This window comes from Puma concolor, chromosome A1, assembly GCF_028749965.1.
Source record: "Puma concolor isolate L17-30 chromosome A1, mPumCon1.1.hap2, whole genome shotgun sequence".
In the NCBI taxonomy this organism is placed as follows: Eukaryota; Metazoa; Chordata; class Mammalia; order Carnivora; family Felidae; genus Puma; species Puma concolor.
In genome coordinates, this window is record NC_141667.1 from 125472336 (window position 1) to 125492732 (window position 20397).

General features: G+C 42.4%; 1 protein-coding gene across 4 annotated transcripts in view; it reads left to right on the forward strand.

Moving 5' to 3' along the window:
• The window catches only part of SIL1 (SIL1 nucleotide exchange factor), a 217241-nt gene that overhangs the window by 74718 nt on the left and 122126 nt on the right, over positions 1-20397 (forward strand). The window contains exon 1 of one of the 4 annotated variants that reach the window (XM_086702936.1): positions 2206-2311. The exons of the other annotated variants lie outside the window; for them this stretch is intronic. Within the exon in view, the coding sequence (XP_086559062.1) occupies positions 2221-2311 (91 nt within the window). The 5' untranslated portion in view covers positions 2206-2220. Of the gene's footprint in view, positions 1-2205; positions 2312-20397 lie in introns of those variants that run through there. 4 annotated transcript variants of the gene reach the window in all.

Sequence of the window (20397 nt, forward strand, 5' to 3'; positions counted from 1 at the left end):
CTTATTTATCTACCACCGTGTTAAGTATGGTAAGAGCATAGCGGTGTGCCCTGGCCTTCAGGACCAGAGCCCACCTGGGAATTTATTCGAATAAAAAGATTGGCAGTCCCATTCCTCTAGTCACCTGACTGGATATACAGGTGTCTATGTGCCTGTGATTACAGTGTTGGCCTCTTAACGTTATTGAGGCCTCCAGGTTAGTGCTGGTGAGGCCATGATGCTGTTGAGAGTGAGTTACTGGTGACATTGGGCCCTCCTTTGCCCTCTGGTGGGGGAGAGGAGTGGGGGGAAAAAGTATTTGGTTTTAGAAAATGCTTGGCTATGAAGACTTGGTAAAATATTGTCTTCTTACCCATCCCTAGGTAAGTCAGAAGAGTCTAAGATAACAGAGTAGAGGGCAAAATAAACTTTGGGGGACCAGAGACAATGAGAAATGTGTAGGGAAGCTAGAGAGAGAGAGATTGCTGCTGGCTTACCTACCTGTTAGAACAGGACTTACTTGGCCCAGCAGCCTGATGACCCATGCCTGGCCCACTGTTCGCACATCTAGGAGGGAGGGGTGAGTGCCTCAGAGACTGCTCCCTGGGGATAGGATAGCGTGACTACCTCTGAGGCTCCTGTTCCCCTCTTTACTGGAAAGCAAAGGGTCTTTGGTGGCTTGGCCCCTGCAGCAAGGAGACTGGCCACATGGGGAGAGAAGTCTGGACCACATCAGATGCGGTTTCTTCTTCTTTTTCTAAACGTTTATTTCTTTCTGAGAGAGAGAGTGTGCCTGAGTGAGTACGAGGGGGGAGGGGCAGAGAGAGAGGGAGACAGGGGATCCGAAGCAGGCTCTGAGCTGATAGCCCCATGCGGGGCTTGAACTCCCGAGCTGTGAGATCATGACCTGAGCCAAAGTTGGCCACTTAACTTACTGAGCCACCCAGGTTCCCCAGATGTGGTTTCTTTTTTAGTTGAGCCAGTATGAAGCTTTTGTTGAAGGAACAACTTCCTCATCCCCTGATTCTTGGTAGATGAGCTGAACTGCTTCCTTCCAGTCTGATTTTTGTGGGCTTTCCTTTCCATTTCTGGCCTCAGAACTGACCTGATGGCAAGTTCTGGAGTCTTTCCAGGCCTACAGCCTGGGATAGGGCTTAGCAATGACAAGATGTGTTGTAGGGCTGTGCTTAGTGGATGTCCTTTGAAATTAACTTTCCCATAGTCCTTAAGTACCCCATGGAGCCCTCTTCAGGGGTCTTGATTTCCCTTGAACTTAGTGCTAGTGCTGACCCCCGTCCCCCATATTCCTGTGTTTTTTCATCTTAAACATGATTGGTGATGAATTGGGGGAAGGGAGCAAGGATTTGCTTTCCTCTGCACCAGAAGTGCAGAGCTGCTAATTTCATTCTCCGTACTCTGTCTTTGAAATGAGCAGGGTCCTCTGTGCCCATGTTTAGTACTGCTGTGTTGCTGGACTCTCCTGGCAAAAATTAGGCTAATGTCTCCAACTACTGCATTAGCCACTGAAATGAGGTTCTAAATTGAAGGTACTACACCAAGTGTGTCTCCAAGGTATTGCCTTGTTCTGCCTTTTATTATTCAAATTCATTCTCTCAATGATTCTCTGCAGACTGACTGGCATGCTGGTTCAGTGTGGAGCATTGTACTAGCTGAAAGGCAAGATCACCTTTTAAGAAAAGAAAGGGAAAAAAAAATCCCACAAAAGATGAATACTGTGGTGCAAAGAGTCAGTAGTTTGTCTGTTCAGGAGCTCCTTGGGCAGCCTGAGCAATGTCTAGAGATAGCAGAGTAAGGGACCAGACCTGGGATGGATGGAGTGGAGGAGGTAGCATGGGGGTAAGAGTGATGTCACTGCATTAGTGACATTTGTGCCTTGTAAGTTTACCACACTTCCTCCTTCCCTTTCATGTTTACAGAGCACCCAAATATATGCCTTACAGGGTGCTGAGAACTCCAGGGTAGGAAACCAAAGATTAACCAAACAGGATCTTTTCTTCAAGAAGCTGTTAGTCTTACAGTTTCACTGGGTTTTATCTGTCTTTGGGTATGTGGGTGGGGGGTGAGGGGGATGTGGGGAGGATTTGAGCTCTGATTCTTACATTTTAGATCAGAAGTAGGAGCCTTCCAGCAGTCATATGTTTAGAGAGTTGAGAATTTGGCTCTTACATGTTTGTTTTTAAAATAGATTTTTTTTTTCTTTTTGCCTGCTGACAAAGTAATATGTTTTCAAAGCAGAAAACTTGGAAAACACAGAAAAGCACAAAGGGAAACAACAACAATACCACCCATATTCCACTATCCAGATGTAAAGGTAACAGTATGGCTTGTGTTCTTCCAGTTGTTTTTACAAAAGTGTTGTCCTATACCTAGTTTTTGAGGCTGATACTTTCCATTTAGAAATTGGGAGATAGATTTTATGGAGTTTTGAAATGCAGAACCTCTAGCACATAATCAGGTACACAGTAAACATTATCCAGGTGCTGATCTTTATCAATCGTGTGAATATAGCAGATTATGCTTAATTGATTCTTATTGTTGTACATTTAGGTGGTTTACAGTTTTTCGTTGCTACAAGTAATTCTACAATGAACACCTTGTGTATATTTTTATGTGCCCTCTGACTGTGTTCTTAGAAGAGATTCACCAAAGTCAAAGTGCTCATCTTTTCTGATTCTTTTGCCCAGCATCTCAGCTGAGATAGCCTCTTGTCTGGGCTGTTAAGATTGTACCAGGCTTTTGAGTATCTTTCATCCCTATTAGGTATCACATATCAGATTCCATGGGATTTCCTCTCCCTGTGGTCCCTGGGTACTTCTCTCTTGACCAGGAAATCACTGGCTTCAGGGAAGACAGGGCAGCAAGTACAGAACACATGTTCTTACTGTTTTGTGCCAGGACTGTAGAATCCCAGGGGATGGGGACATTGTCATCAACCTCTTTGATGGTAAGCAGATACTGAATGCCTGTCCACCTGTGTCCCGCCCAGTGCCAGATGAGGCAGAGATAAAAAACAGGCCTCTGCTTCAAGGAGCTTACTGAATGATTGGATAATGGAATTGACATGAAACATCTCATACATACTTACTGAGCATTTGCTGAATGGTACGTACTTGTCCCAGGCAACTGCTGGGGAACAGAAAAGGCTGAGGTGCTGTTCTCCTTAAAGGAAGCTACGGTACATATAAATAAGAGCTTTTTATAGGTAAAGTTAACTAGCCACACAGGTCAATAAGGGATAAATACCTAGTCATGCAGACAGCAAGTATTATAAGATTGGCTGCTTTGGAGAAGAAGGTAATTCATTATGAGTCAGAGTAGTTAGATAAAGTTCAGAGAGAAGATAGGGCACTAGTTGGGGCTTGAAAAAGAGCTGGCATTTGATGAGGTAGAGTGGAAAGGATTTTCCACATGAGAAGAACAGCTTGCAAAGACATGGTGGCAATAGGATACAAGTTGCACAGCAGTACAGAGCAGACTAGGGGTGGGGAATTGCAGAGAGGCAAGTGGGGATTAAGGTAGCATATTGAGAGACCTTGAGCATGTTGGGCTCCAAATCAGTATTCGGTACACAGTGGATGGAAACAATTTGGTAAAATTGTCTCTGATTAAAGGACGGGTAAGAAGGTCTTGATGGCTCTCAGTGCCAGAGGGCCCCCAGGCTCAGTCCTTGGACCTCCACTCTTCTTTATCTACACTAATGCCTTGGGTGATTGCATCTAGCCTAGTGCCTTTAAATGTCATGTGTGGGCTGATTTTTTAAATCTGCCAGATTTTTTTTTTTTTTTAAATTTTTTTTTTCAACGTTTTTATTTATTTTTGGGACAGAGAGAGACAGAGCATGAACGGGGGAGGGGCAGAGAGAGAGGGAGACACAGAATCGGAAACAGGCTTCAGGCTCCGAGCCATCAGCCCAGAGCCCGACGCGGGGCTCGAACTCACGGACCGCAAGATCGTGACCTGGCTGAAGTCGGACGCTTAACCGACTGCGCCACCCAGGCACCCCTAAATCTGCCAGATTTTTAAAAATCTCCAGCCCATACTTCTCTGAAGTCCAGACTCCTTTATCCATCTGCTTGCTAGACATCTGTACATGGATGTTCAATAGGCTCAACCTGAACAAGTTTAAAACTGAGCTCATATAACCTTCTCTACTTCAGTTAATGACAATTCTGTCCTTTCATTTATTCAGGCCAAAATCCTCTTAGCCATTCATGACTCCTTTCTCTCACACGTACATTCTTTTTTTTTTTTTTTTTTAATTTTACTTTTAAGTAATCTCTACACCCAACTTGGGGATCCAAATCACAACCCCAAGTTCAAGAGTCACAGGCTCCACCAACTGAGCCAGCCAGGCACCCACTCATACCCACATTCTGTCTGACAGCACATCCTACAGCTCTGTCCGCAAAATATATGCAAAATCTGACCAAGTCTCATTACTCCTCCTACCACCATTATCTCTCGCCCGGATTATTGTAGTAGGCTCTGAACTGGACTTCTTCCTTCTGCCCTTATTTCCTACAGTCAGTTCTCACACAGCAGCTAGAGTGATTCTTTTGTCATGTCTTTCTGTGCTCAAAAATACCTGTTGGCCTTCCTTCTCACATAAAGTAAGAGTCAAATTCCTTCCCGTGGCCTGCATATCCCTGTGATGTGGCTCACCATTACCTCTGTTGTTTTATCTCCTGCTACTCTCCCTTGTGTTTCCTCTCCTCTAGCCACCTTGGCCTCCCTCATGTTCCCTGAATGCATCAGGCCCATCGCACCTTGGGACATAGAATACTCTTCTCCTTGACAGGTTTGTGACTAGCTTGCTTACTCTTCTTAGGTCTTTATTCAGATGTGAACTTCCCTTTCAACGGCCAAATCTAGAATGATTTAAGCAATGTAATGTACTAGATTATAGCCCAAAGTATAAAATAAATATATGTAAATCTGAACTCATACAAATGATTGAATGAATAAATAGAGGAAAGATAAGTTTTTGTTAAAGAAGAATTCCAATAATATATATAGATGCTTTCCCCTCCAGGAGGTGATGCTTAAACCTTTTGAGTGTGGTCTGAACTGAGGGACTTATTTGTAAAGAACAGATTATGGAAACGGAAAAATACTAACTTTACAGTGGAGAAACTTGGTCAGTATTACTTGTCATCAAAGGGATATCCCCAGTGCTGTCAGGTGGATATGATGGACCCTCCTGATAAGATGTGAGAACAAGGACTCTTTAGCTGTGGTGTTCTTCCTCAAAACCAATAACCACAGTCTAATCATGAGGAAAACATCAAACAAATTTAAATTGAGGGACATTCTGTAAAGTGTCTGATCAGTACTTCCCCTCCTCAAACTGTTGTGGAAATGATAAGAAAAGACTGAGAAACTATCAGAGACCAGAGAAGACATGACACCTAAAAACACTGTGGTATTCTGACTTAAAAATCTTTCTTTCTTTCTTTCTTTCTTTCTTTCTTCCTTCCTTCCTTCCTTCCTTCCTTCCTTCCTTCCTTCCTTCCTTCCTTCCTTCCTTCCTTCCTTCCTTCCTTGTATTCTGATTTGTATGCTGGAACAGAAAGAGGAAATTAATGGAAAACCTGGTGAAACATGAAGAGCCCCAGGTTTAGCTACTATTAATGTACCAATGTTGGTTTCTTAATATTGACACAGGTGCTACAGTAGTATAAGATGGTAATATTAGGGGAACTGAAACTGGGTTAAAGTTGTGCAGGAATTCTTGGAACTCTACTATCATTTTAAGTTTTCTGTAAATCTAATATTAATCAAGGGGTATGTTGGTGGCTAAGTCAGTTAAGCATCCAACTTCAGCTCAGGTCATGATCTTGCGGTCCATGAGTTTGAGCCCCGCGTCAGGCTCTGTGCTGACAGCTCGGAACCCTAGAGACTGCTTTAGATTCTGTGTCTCCCTCTCTCTCTGCCACTACCCAGCTCCTGCGCTCGCTTGCTGTCTCTCAAATAAACCTAAAAAAAAATTTTTTTTTTTAAATTACTCCAAAAAAGAAGGATGGGACCTTCTCAAAAAGCCCTTCCCTGGCCACCATCTGAAAAAAGTTTTTTTCCCTCCTAGATCTGTCAAATCCTAGATCTGTCAAATCTGCATTATTTTGCTCCTTAGTATTTACTGTCTCATAGCATATGTTTTACTCATGTTATTTTTTTCCATGCTACCATGTCTACTCTGAAAGAATAGGGATTTTGATCTCAGTCTTGCTCACATCTGGATCTTCAAGGGTCGGCACTGTACTTAGCTCATAGCAGGTGTTCAATAAATATTTGGTAATGACTGAAAGAATGAATTCTTCTATATCACCCTTGTGTCCTTTTTTAAAAGAAGTTTATTTTGAGATGGGGAGTGGGGTGGGTAAGGGCCAGAGAGAGAGAGAGAGAGAGAGAGAGAGAGAGAGAGAAAGAAAGAGAATCCCAAGCAGGCTCCATGCTCAGTGCAGATCTCAGCGTGGGGCTCGATCTCATGACTGTGAGACAACAACAGTCTGAGCCCATATCAAGAGTTGTATGCTTAACTGATTGAGCCACCCAGGCAGCCCTATCACCCTGTTGTCCTTAAGCAGCATGAAGATTTTGTCTTTGGGCCTTCCTTTCTCTTTTGAGAAATATAGTGGTTTGCTATTCCAGTGGGGGAAATGACCCCTTATTGTTTGCTTGTTTTTTTACTTTAGCTCACATAGAAATGAGAGTCATGTCAGAAGTGGATTGTGTGTTTCCATTGTGTTTACCCACCAGCAGGAAGGACAAGTAAATGTCATCAATAACTACTTTTCTGCAGAAATTGTTCCTCCTGAAGGTGAGGGCCAGTTTATGAGAGACACCCTTTCCATTCACCCCTTCCTCTCATGTTTAAACTTGTGATCCAGGACTGGCTGGTTTAGCATGACAAATATGATGTGTGTCTGGATGTGAGGACCGTGAACATGGGACTCTTTGATCTAGAAAAGTAAAGTTAGTCAAGAAAAGTTAATTTAATCCTGCATTTGTAGTGAGCTGCTCTTTGCCAAGCACTGGAACTTGAAGGGTGAAGATAGTTGGAATGTGGACTGCTTCAACAAATCCTGGTCACTACAACCTGACAACGATGCTTGGCTTCAAGGGAACTAAATCTAGGACAGACTGAAGAAAACCTCTCTCACATGGTCAGTAGTAAATACATGGTTAATATGGATTCAGAAGTACCTTAGAAAAATGTGTGGATGATAGCATTGCAGTGAGCAAGGGGTGTAAAGAGACTTTTGAGGACCTGCACTGATCACAGTGGAGAAGGATTGGTTTCTTTCACACTCAGTGCCTGTGCCAGAAGGGTCCTGCAGATTCCTCTCATACTTTGATGGAGGTGACGTTGGATGGAGAATTATGTTGGTGGAATGTTTTCAGGCACAAGAAATGGGGAAATGTTGGAAGAGAGATGGGTCCTAATGATGGGTGGAGGATTGCAGGCAGTGTCTGTTCAATAGCATCTGTTTTTTTCCTGTGTTGGAACTTGATTTATCTCATAATATATTTTAAAGCCTCCATGGAACATACTTAGCAAAGAATGGGGTCACACTGATTTGAGGCCTGAACAAAGTTGTCAGGAACAACAAAACTATTAGATAAAAGATACTTCCCTTGTATCCAGCACTCTCCATCTCCTGTTGTTTGCAGGTTCCTTATCCTGAGCGCAAAGATGGAACATTTTTGCTTTGTTTTTGGTGCTATGCAGACACACCTGTGGTGCTCTCTGAACAAAGGCCTGCTCCCTCCTGGGCACAGGAATTGGACCTGGGCCTGGGGCAAGATTCCTTTTGGAGACAAATAAGCAGGGCATTTTGCAACCCCCTCCATTTTGCTCGTCTTAAGGAAGAGGCCAAGGTTCCATTCCCTTTGCAAGTAGAGCAGAATGTACTTTCTTAAAACTATTCAGATATCACAGTTGGGTTCAATTATCTGCAGAAATAGATTTATATAAAAGGAAAACTTACAAAGGAGAAATTTGTACCAAATAACAGTCTACATTTTTGTTAAAAAAATTTTTTTTCTTTTTTAAGGCCATCCAGTTGAAAGTCTGAGTGTCCAGGAAAGAAGGGTGGGGTGGGGGGGGGCAGGTGAGGAAGAAGAAACAAGGAAAGAAAAAAAGAAACCAAAGTACTTAAAGATTTTTGAGTGTAAAGCTGAAGTCTGGGCCATCGTATGCTCCTCACCAGCTGTGCTGCCTGCCTGGGGCTTCCCCTCCTTTACTTTCTTCCTCACCTATCACTGCCCCACTGTCATTGGATGGTCAGGCAAGGAAAGCTGGCCTAGAGAACCTTCACTGTTCCAAGCCCCTAGCTCTGCCTGACTGCTGCTCCAGCCAAATTGGATGGCTTAGGGTCTCCTACAACTGATTTATTCTCGTCTCTGGGTCTTCTTGCTTGATGTGAACCCTTTCTCACATCTTCAGGGCCATATTACAAATGATAGCTGTGGAATAAATTACCACAAACTTAGTGGTGTAGTGGCTTAGCTCACTGTATGTAGGTCAGAAGTCTTTGTGCTAGTTAGCTGAGTCTTCTGCTGAGGGTCTCGTAGGCTTCTATCAGAGTGTCAGCCAGGCTGTGTCCCTTTGTGGTGGCTCTGAGGAAGAATCTGCTTCCAAGATCATTCAGGTTGTTGCTAATGTGTCTTTGGAAACAATTCCTTCAAGTCCTATTTCTGGTCAAAGGGTAAATGCAGTTATAATTTTACGAGATGTCAAATTTCTTCTGTAGGGGTTGTACCATTTTGCATTTCCATAAGCATTATATGCAACTGCCCCTTTCCCTATAGTCTCACTTGTAGATATGTATTTGCTAATCTGATAGGTGAGAAATGGTTTCCTACTGCAGTTCTGTTTGACCTTTCTTGTATTCTGAACAAAACTGAACATCTTTTTTTATATAGTTAAGTGGAATTGTATTTATTCTTGTGCGAACTGTCTGTTCACATTTGCAGTCCTTTTTTCTACAGGGTTACTGGTCTTTTTCTTCTTGATTTTTAAAAGCTCTTTATGGATTAGTAATATTAATACTTGGTCTAAATTGTTGCACATTTCCCCTTTTGTCATTTGTCTTTTTACTTGTAATATTTTCCATGCATCTAAAATTTTTATAAACTTACTATTTTTCATCATCAAATTTATTAATATTTTTGTTATTGTTTCTGGATTTTGAATCATAAATAGAAGACTTATTCTCTATTCCCAGGTTGTAGAGGAATTCATCTATATTTTCCTTTGGAATTTGTATAGTTTCAGTTTTTACATTTAAATATAATTTGTTTGCAATTTATCCTGACATATAGCCATAAGGAATGGAGTTCATTTTATCTTTTTTCATATGTCTCTTAAATTATTCCAGTGGTATTTTTTTTTTAATTTTTTTTTTTAACGTTTATTTATTTTTGAGAGAGAGACAGAGCATGAATGGGGGAGGGGCAGAGAGAGAGAAAGAGAGAGACACAGAATCGGAAGCAGGCTCCAGGCTCTGAGCCATCAGCCCAGAGCCCGACGTGGGGCTCGAACTCACGGACCGTGAGATCGTGACCTGAGCTGAAGTCGGACGCTCAACCGACTGAGCCACCCAGGCGCCCCTATTCCAGTGGTATTTATTAAAAAGTCTGCCTTGGGGCTCCTGGGTGGCTCAGTCAGTTAAGCGTCCGACTTCAGCTCAGGTCATGATCTCACGGTTCATGGGTTCAAGCCCTGCATCAGGCTCTCTGCTGACAGCTTGGAGCCTGGGCCTGCTTCTGATTCTGTGTCTCCCTCTCTCTCTGCCCCTCCCCTGCTCATGCTGTCTCTCAAAAAGAAATAAATGTAAAAAAATATATATAATAATAAGTAAATAAATAAATAAATAAATAAATAAATAAATAAATAAAAAAGTCTTTCCTTTCCCCACAGATTGGAGATGCCACTCTTATTATGCACTAGATTTTCATATGCAGTTGGGTCTCTTTTAAAATTTTCTTTCCTGTACATTGCTAATTCAGTCTATTCATGTGCCAGTTACCAAACCTTTTCAATTATATAGACTTTGCAATATATTTTATTACATAGTACATCCTTCAAGTTTATTTCTGTGTGTGAGCACGTGTGTGTTGTGAGAGAGAGAGAGACAGAGATAGCTCATAAGAGAGATAAGCCCTCATTCCTGAGAAATTTTAACTCTTAAAGGTAGGTAGAAGAAAGTTAGCTGGCAAAGGAACCTGGGGAAGGAGAGACTGTAGAGGTAGGAGGTAATTAGAAATTTGCTGACCCAGCAATAGCACTGCTAGGAATTTACCCAAGGATACAGGAATGCTCATGCATAGGGGCACTTGTACCCCAATGTTTATAGCAGCAATTTCAACGTTTTTTATTTATTTTTGGGACAGAGAGAGACAGAGCATGAACGGGGGAGGGGCAGAGAGAGAGGGAGACACAGAATCGGAAACAGGCTCCAGGCTCTGAGCCATCAGCCCAGAGCCTGACGCGGGGCTCGAACTCCTGGACCGTGAGATCGTGACCTGGCTGAAGTCGGACGCTTAACCGATTGCGCCACCCAGGCGCCCCTATAGCAGCAATTTCAACAAGAGCCAAATTATGGAAAGATCCTAAATGTCCATCAACTGATGAATGGATAAAGAAACTGTGGTTTATATACACAATGGAAAACTACTTGGCAATGAGAAAGAATGAAATATGGCCTTTTGTAGCAACGTGGATGGAACTGGAGAGTGTTATGCTAAGTGAAATAAGTCATACAGAGAAAGACAGATACCATATGGTTTCACTCTTATGTGGATCCTGAGAAACTTAACAGAAGACCATGGGGGAGGGGAAGGAAAAAAAAAGGGAGGGAGCCAAACGATAAGAGACTGTTAAAAACTGAGAATAAACTGAGGGTTGATGGGGGGTGGGAGGGAGGGGAAAGTGGGTGATGGGCATTGAGGAGGGCACCTATTGGGATGAGCACTGGGTGTTGTATGGAATCCAGTTTGACAATAAATTTCATATTAAAAAAAAAGAAATTTGCAGTCTCAGAGAAGTCAGGGCAGAATACATTCGGACTGAGTTACTGATCTCTTGTGTTGGGTGCTGCCATAAAATCTCATGATAGGAATAAGAAGCATCAATGGTTATCACTTGGTGGGAATAGTGTGGAGTGGGCTTTGGAGTGAATGGGAGGTGAGGAGATATATTCAAGTGTAGATAACCTTTGAAAATTTTCTCAGTATAAGAGAAGAGAAATAAGGAAGAATAGTACCTAGAAGGAGTGTAGGGAACTTTTTCTTTATGTCTCTTTAAAGTTCACGTAATATAAAGTTAACAATTTTAAAGTGAGCACTTTAGTGGCATTTAGTACATTTGTAGTCACTACCTCTACCTAGTTCCAAAACATTTTCATCACCCCAAAGGGAAACCCCATTACCATTAAGAAGTTGCTCTTCATTATCCCCTCTTTCTAGCTCTTGGCAGTCACAAGCCTCCTTTCTGTCTTTATGGATTTACCTATTCTGGGTATGTCTTAAAAGTATATATATATATATATATACTTATATAAACAGACTTTTGTGTCTGTTTTTCTTCCACTTAGCATAATGTTTTCAAAGTTCTTCCATGTTGAAGAAACTGGAGACTGTGTATAAATGCTTTTGGAAAGACTCTAGTACACAGAGATAGTGGGAAGATCCAGGAGACAAGGTGGGTAAGAGGTAAGGTTCTTGAAGAGGTGAGCGCCATTCATTTGGAAATGGGAAGTTGGGGAGACCCCATGTGATAGCTTTTATCCATTCTATGGTGTAGAAGGCCAGGCCTTCACTGAGAGATGGGAGTCAGAGGTTCCAGGGAGGGTAGATGATCTGAACTTGTGACTGAGTGGAGGGGTAAGATGCACTAACTAGAGAAACGTTGTTATGATTGGTGGGTGGTACTAGACACTTTTAATCTTTGCCCACTATTTCAGTTCACAAAAGGCCTTTTGGGAAAGTCTTCTGAATGTTGCACAGTCACAGAGGGAATATTTACTTTTTTCTGCTACCTTCTTCCCAAGACTGTGTTCTAACCATACCGGAACTTGGGGTCCTACCACAAATAGGACCCACAATGTATACACCTTCACAAGTTTAAAAGTTTCTGGTTGGGCTCTCCTGAAGCAGACATTGAGATATAGGCCAGGGCGCAGTATGTTTATTCCAACGCTTGTGAAAGAAAAGCAGGGGAAGCAGGATTGGATGGAGGAAGAAGTCAAACTATGATGCAAGCCCAGTGAAGCAATGGCCGTCCCAGCAGTGAGTTATGGAGTGAGTATAGTCCTTCAGATGGTCTTATATTCGGCAAAAATGTTAGGTTTTTATAGCCATACCTGGTTCAGTCATTCGTTACAGGTTGTCTCAGAAGATCATGAACTTGACCACAGCAGCTCTTTGCAGATGAAACCTACCCTGACAGAGGTGACACTGAAGGTTTCCTTGTGAGTGAAGCAAGTTTTTCCTTGAAGAGTCGATTTTTGGCATACCTGCCATGGAATAGATGGTCTAGCTGGGCTTCCAGCTGGAACAGCTTGGAGCTGAGGCATGTGGAGAGCAAACTTTTTCAGGACAACCCTTGCAGTCATTGCCCCAGAAATTGTTCTTACATACTGAGCATGTGAATAGGAGCCAGGTACGCTGGTAGAGTTGGCACCAGAAGTTATACTCTGCTTCTCAGGTAGAATGAGCTGAGCCCTGCCATTTGAGAACATAGGCATTTGTTCCCATGGGGAGTGAAATCTTGCTTATTAGAAAGTCTTTGTTCTCAGTCAATCAACTGACCAGGAGTGGTTTGGATTTTGAAAATGTTTCATGATGTTTTTGACTTCACTATTCTTTGTCAGAGAAATGATAAAAAGGAAAGTGCACCTAGTCAGCAGTCAGCAAATGTTTGCTAAACGAGTTGAATGAAAGAACCATTGTGAGCAGAGCAGCAGCAGGAAGGAAGCAGAGGGTCAGAATTCTGTGTCATCTTTTCAGAGGAGTCTGTGCTCCAGAGGTAGCAGCTTGACAAGCTTAATAATAGCTCAACATGGAAAGAGAGGGTGAAGAATAGAGCCTGCAGCAGAGGCAACCCTGTGGTCCAGGGTTGGGGTAGGGAGGTTTCTGAGTATGGTAGACATGGGTGCGAAGTACCTCAGCTGGATGGTGAGAAGAGAGAGTGGGTGCCTGGAAGTGGATGGGTGGCTGGATACTGGCCACATGTAGCCTTGGGACACAGAGAGGGGTTGGTCTCGCAACGTTTTCCCTGAATAGGTTTCTCCCCTCCCCATTGTTGGAGAGCTATGTGGCCCTCCCCTACTTCTCACAGCTTCCTCCTGTAGCTCACAGCCCCACCAACTCTGACTTTTCTCTCCCAGAACTTAAAACAATATGATTGCCCCCCACTCTAGTCCATTGATTGACCCCTTGTTCCCGTAAGCTGTTGTTTCACCTCAGGCCTGTGGCCCATCAGCCCCATCCTGGTTCTCAGAGTCTCTCAGTGTCCTTGTGGCTTCACTCTTTCCCACATAGCATGGACCTCATGGCACCTGTCATTTATAAGACACCGTTTATTGCCATTCCCCTTGATTCCCTCACCTTTTTGTCATATGGGGAAAGAGGTAGGACTGAGCAAGATGTTGGATTAGGAATGAAGAAAGGGCAGTGGGGTGCAAGTTAGAGTACTGGGGTACCACTGCTTTTGCAGTCAGGTTGCTAGCCCTGAGAGTGAGGTTGCAGCTGGGTGAAGGGGGATGGAAAGAAGCCTATAAATATAATAATTTATTATTTTAGTAACTCATTTCTGTAGAAGTTAAATTTGGCAAATTGTCTCTACATCTGTTATTTCACTAGAGTCCATTCTTACCTCTTTCCTGACTCTTTGTCTCCCTCCTACTTTTCAGATGTAGCCATTTTTCAAAGCTGTTGTAAATATTGCATCTTCTCTCTTTGTTTTCTGCCTCAGAGATTTCTGGCTTCAGCTCTCATTGCCATGCACATGACTCTCAAGCCTGTGTTTCCAGCCTCAGCCTCACCCCATGGGCCTCCGTCTCATATTTTCAGCTGTCTGATTCAGATCTACCTGCCTCATTGGTGCTATGCTCTCTTTTAAACCAAACTCATGATCATTCCCTTCAAAACTCAATCTTCTTCCTATTTAATCGTGATGACATACATCCTCCCATTTACCTTACCTTGAAACTTGGGCATCTTGTCCCTTCCGCCCACCCTCACCCCCATGCTGTCCCCAACAGCTCATTCTTAATAGTTGCCTTGCTCTGCCTTGTCTCATCACTTTGTTTCCATTCTCAGTGCTCCCTCCTGTTCCCCCTGCATGATTTCTTCCTAAGCTCTGGCTCCTTGCACAGTTTTCCATCTCCAGTTGTATCTGCCTCTAGGTGCATCGTCTACATATTAGCCTCTGTTCTTCTTGTAACATATTTTCCCCAAAGAAACGCTTCCCCATTGCTTAGACAGTTAAGGTCCCACTTGTCAACATGGGTTGTGAAGCGCCACAACCTCTCTCTTGCCTTGTTATCTCCTGCAATGATTCTTTCCGCACTCCCCTTATTTTCTAGCCATGGGACTACTTCCGTTTCTCTAATTGTGTTCTGGACTTTGCTTCTTTTTTGACTCTGTTTATGTTGGTTCTGGTTATGTTTATATAGCTTCTTTTCCACTTCTTTCTTTCTCTGCTTCCTTGCCCCCTAGCCTACATAATTTCTATCTGTTAAAATCGTACTGATTTATATCCATTGCAGTGGAATACTGTGACACTGTTGAGAAATTAGGTAGATGTGCATAGAATAATATTGAAAATGTACTGCTAGATGATAGAAAACATGTCATACGACAAATGTATGGTGTGATTCCATTCTTGAAAAAATTGTTAGTATTAAATGTATGTGAATGTAGATCTAGAAAAATTGAAAAATTGTGCCCTGTTAGTAATTAGTCTTAAAGAAAAGTGACAATTATAGAGATTATAGGCTGATTATGTATTCCTGTACTGTTTGCCTTTTAAAATACAATGGTTGTAGGGCACCTGGGGGGCTCAGTTGGTTGACCATTTGACTTCAGCTCAGGTCATAATCTCTCATTTGTGGGTTCGAGCCCCGCATCAGGCTGTGTGCGGACAGCTTGGAGCCTGGAGCCTGCTTTGGATTCTGTGTCTCCCTTTCTCTCTGCCCATCTCCAGCTCGTTCTCTCTCTCCCTGTCTCTCTCTGTGTGTGTCTCTCAACAAAATAAAATGTTAAAAAATTATTTTAAAAATACATTAAAATTTAATGGTTGTATATTTATGTAGTAATCAGAAAACATAAAGGAAGAAAAAAGGTGGGAAAAAAGTTGTCCTTGCCCTCCCCACTTCAGGGTTCATCTGAATTTTTTTCTGTCTAGTTGCTTCCACTAGCAGATGCTCTTATTCATATTCCCACTCCCTACCACACACCCTCTCACATGAAGCTCCCTTGAAGCCTCATAGTAATATATGTTACCTTATATCCCCTTCTTGTTCCTGAACTAAGACTAATTGGTATCATTTGCATCCTTGAGCCCCTGTAGGGCCTGGTCTGGTGACTGTGCTTGGTAGCTGCTCCAACAGTGTTGGCTGAGCTGGGATGCCATGCCCCCGGCATCTCTGGTATCCTGGTATCTGCTCTTGTGGTTTAGGAGGGACTGAAGGCCCTGTTTTTTCGACAGCAAGAGCTATATGCCTCATGAGGCTGATCGATTGGCCTTTAATTCATTGCCAGCTTCCTGAGTAGGATTCTAATGATTATGATTGATAAAGATGTGATTGGAAATCTGATCTGTGTTCTTACTGATCCCTAGAGGAATCTATTCCCACATAGCAACCTAGGCCCTTACCTAGCATTAGATAAATTCAATTCAGCAATCCATCAAGACATAAAGTAATTGAAGTGTGGATTAGTGCCTGCCAAGAATGGCAGGAGGAAATGATGGAAGAGTTTTTGGCTAGAGGGGCTGAGCTGTCCAGCCCTTAGGGAATCCATTATTCTATCAGCCCACCATTCCCTCTATTGATGGTGTCTGCTTTGCAGGTGTTTTCAGGCCCCAGATCACAGGCTCTGGTCTTTGTATCAAAGGACTTGTAGCACATGGTGAGAGACTTTTCTATTTGATGTCAATCTGTTTTCTTGGGGGTAGACAGCAGAGGTGTTGGCAGTTAGGATTTGGTTGTTCCTGAAGTGCTGTCAGGCTCAGCACATCCTTAGAATGACTCAGAGACAGGGAGAGGCAGTGTCTGGTGGTGGACCAGGAACTGCTTTTCAAGTTAGGCAGACCTGGTTTGGAGACCCAGTTCTGCTGCTAGCTTGAATGCTACTCTAGGCAGGAACCATTGTTGGTTGCAGGATCCTAGATGCCTGATAATTTGATGTTGGGTAAATATTTGTCGACTTGGGCTTTTTGTAGAACCAGAATATTCTCATCTAGAAAATGGAAATAACTATCTCATAGGATTGTTGTGAAAATGGAATAATGTATGTATGACACCTATTCTAGTGCCTAGCACTAAGAGGTAATTGGTAACTGCTAGTTTCCTCTTGTCTGTCCCCTTCCCCCTTATACCCTTAAAGGTTAGAAACGTTAAGACTTACTGTGTATATAATTACTAGGCTGCAATGAGAATGGCTTTAGCTGATGTCATTTTTTAGCAGGTGTGGCCTTTCTCCCCATCTGTAGTTGTCTTCTGTAGTCCTTGTAGCCGTCTGCATGTATTAATGTAGTAAAGACTGTATTAACAGCAGTGGCTCATGGCGCAACAGTGTCATATAGTGGAGAGAACCAAGGACTAGGACAAGTTACTGAGCTCTTTATCTCTGTTTACCTATCTGTAAAAAAAGCAATATTTTCCCTTTGTAGAATTTACATTGCAGTGCAAATCTACTTGTTTTTGAGAGGGCATTCCCTTACCCCCACTGTTTCCCTGAAGGATGCTGTGTCCTATTACATGCCTCCCTTCCCACTGTTCTCCCTGGTTGTACTCGATTCACTTCTCCTGAATGCCTATCTTAGGAAAGGAACTCAACAAGTCAACTATCATTGATACCATATTGTGATAACAGTGGTTAATGCTGTGCTCATAGTGTGATACTACAAATTTTTTATTAGGCTGCTTGCTAATTAAAAGGACTTTAAGTGGCTTTTAGTAAAAGGATGTATATAGAAGACTGCTTAAATATAAATTAAAATCAATTTAAACCCTGTGATCATAAGGTTGCAGAAAACAAGTCTAATAATCACCTTGGATACTTTGGTTATAGGACCTAGACATTAAATGTAATTCTGAGTGGCCTAGCAGCCAAGAGAAAAAGGTAAATATGATGAATTACATAATTATCATCTAATAAAATTGCCGATATTTATATTGGTTGTCTGCTGAGAAAGAAGCTTTTTCCTGGTGCTAGTAAGAACCGATCTAAAAGGTTTTTTCTGATAGACATTATACCATGTACTGCGCAGTGTCTTTAACAGATTTTTTTCAGAAAATGAAGAAATGTCCCCCCCCCCCCCCCCCCCGTCTGTTCCTTTTGTAGACTTTGAACAAAATTTGAGGGCATACAAGAAGTACTGTAGGGGACAAATCTAGTGAACATTGTTCTGTTTTAACTAGGATACAATATAGAATCCCCTTAGCAGAAGGGACAAGGAACCTGTCCTTTAGATTGCCTTCCTCATATGTGTGCTCATATTAGGTTGATTTTAGCAGGGGCTTGAGCACTAGGACTTGGCACAGCTTAATGAGTCAACATTTCATCTTTAAGACAACCTTAGCCTACGGTTCTTTATCAGGAATGAACCATTTGTGATCCTACTGTATGTATTGTGGTAATGTGAAAATGAATGGACACATGTTGACTTGTTAAAAATTAAAAAAAAAATTATTTATTATTGAGAGACAGAGAGAAACAGAGCGTGAGCATGGGAGGGGCAGAGAGAGGAGGAGACACAGAATCCGAAGGAGGCTCCAGGCTCTGAGCGAGCTGTCAGCAAGGAGCCCAATGCGGGGCCGGAACCCACAAACCGCGAGATCATGACCTGAGCCAGAGTCAGATACTCAACCGACTGAGCCACCGAGGCGCCACCCCCCCCCCCAATTTTTTTAATGTTTGTTTATTTTTGAAAGAGAGTGTCAGGGAGGAACAGAGAGAGGGGGACACAGAATCCAAAGCAGGCTCCAGGCTCCAGGCTCGTAGCTGTCAGCACACAGCCCGACGTGGGGCCCAAACCCACGGACTGTGAGATCATGGCCTGAGTCAAAGCTGGACACTTAACTGACTGAGCCACCCAGGTGCCCTAAAAAAAACTAATGAATTGTTTAACTCTTTTCATTAGTATGTCCAGTGGGTGGTAAAATGTGTACCCAGCAAATTTTGTGTTTATGTATAGCTTTATTTGGAGATGCAGCCATCATACACAATCTATGGCCACGTGCAATAACACACGTTAACTCCTTCTCTCCCCTAATCCCGCACTGAAGATGGTAGTCTTTAGTTACCTAAGAAATTCTTGTGTTTGAGATCATAAGTGTAATGTAGTATTTGTAGCTATGTGAGAGAAAGTAGAAATTCCACATTTTCATATCTCTTTTCTTTGGTTTTTCTCTTCTTGGGACTTTGAGGTTGGCATGCGGAAGAAGAAAGTCATTGGAAAATGTGGGTGTAGACAGTGCCCATTTGCTAATGGAGAGAATTCACTCAGATTTCAGAAATGGAAGAAGACTACAAGGCTATAAATGAATAAAGTTATTATGACTTTGTTGAACCTTTTGATGCCACTTAGTCTTGTGAGAAGCTATTCAGTAGAGTTTAATTTTCCACTTAGTTCTTTTTGCCACCACCTGAACTAAAGAAATCCAGGCCAGTTCATTATACCTTTGGCTCTTGTTAGTAAGTTATTTGCCATCCCCCTTCCCTCCATCTCTGAAAGGGTTGTCTGAATTGTTTGGGAAGGCAGGGTATTCTCTACTTGTTTATATCTATTATTTATGTTTGCAGTCAATTATACTCAGCCTTCCTTTCAATTACAGAGATGGCCCTTGAGCATTTTTGTTTCAGGGAATAAGTATCTGTTATAACAGTTAGCTCTGAAGAAAGGGGAATTACCCATAATTCTTGTCCTCAGAAGACATGTAGTACTAATGGATCCCTGGCCTCCTATTGACTCCTCTGGAGAGTCACTGCTCTTACTTACTCTTTGGCTCAAGGTCTCCTGAATTGGAACTGGCAGCAGGTACTCAGTGTTTAAACCAGATTTGAGTCCCTTAGAGGTGCCTCTGCTGTGAGGCCCCAGGATTCCAGCTTATGTTTATGCTGGCCATGTAGTGTTTGAATAGGCCCTCACAATAGTCCAGGGATATGCCATTTGTGGAATAAAGATCTACTTATGTGATGCTTAATGTGATGGTCACTAGCCACTTGTGACAGTTGAAATTTAAATTGATTAATATTAAATGAAATTTAAAATTTAGTTCCTTAGTTTCATTAGTCACATTCCCATTGCTCAGTATCTGTGTATGTATGACTCTGGTATGTTGTAGTGGACAACATGGATTTAGAACATTTATATTGTCACCAAAAGTTCTATTGAATAGCCCTGGTCTAGAAAGCAGATGGCTGATGCTAGTTGACCTTAATTGACTGCTGATGTGGAAAAACAACCTCCTCTCCTACTCTTTATCTTTTTTTTTTTTTTTTTAATTTTCTTTTTAAGTAATCTCTGTATGTAGTGTGGGGCTCGACTCACAACCCCAAGATCAAGAGTTGCATGCTGTACCGACTGAGCCAGCCAGATACTCCTCCTATACCAAATCTTAAATAGCTGCTTAATGATTATTATTTTGCTGCTTTATTATAATTTAAAGTCATCAAATGAAAAGTGCTAGATATTGCTAGCTAAAGCCATTGGCAGCAATGTGTGGTTCTCTACCTCTTGTTGACTGGCATTTTATATATGTGTGCCATGTGGGAGTGGTTTTCCGTCCACTAGGGATGATGAGGAGTTGACATGCAGGTTGTGTGGCTGAGCTTCTCACCAGAGAGGCTTCACCCGATCTTGTGGGTAGATGGCCTTGCAGGTTGATTCTTGCCCTGTTCTGCTACTCTGACTTTTTTCACCAGGGGGGCCAGGAGAAAGTAGGTCTGATGAAATCTGGAGGCTAAGGTGGGAAGATGGTTGGCTTTCAGGACCTGTAATGTGAAAATCAGGTCCAAAGGCTTCCAGAAGAGTTAAGATGATCTAGAAATAAAGATGTCTTAATTCTCGAGAAACCTCAGTGAGAGATTGGGAAGTTTTTATGCCAATTGCAATGTTGTCCACTATAATTCTTTGTAATTTTTTTTCAGTCAGGATAAAGTTAG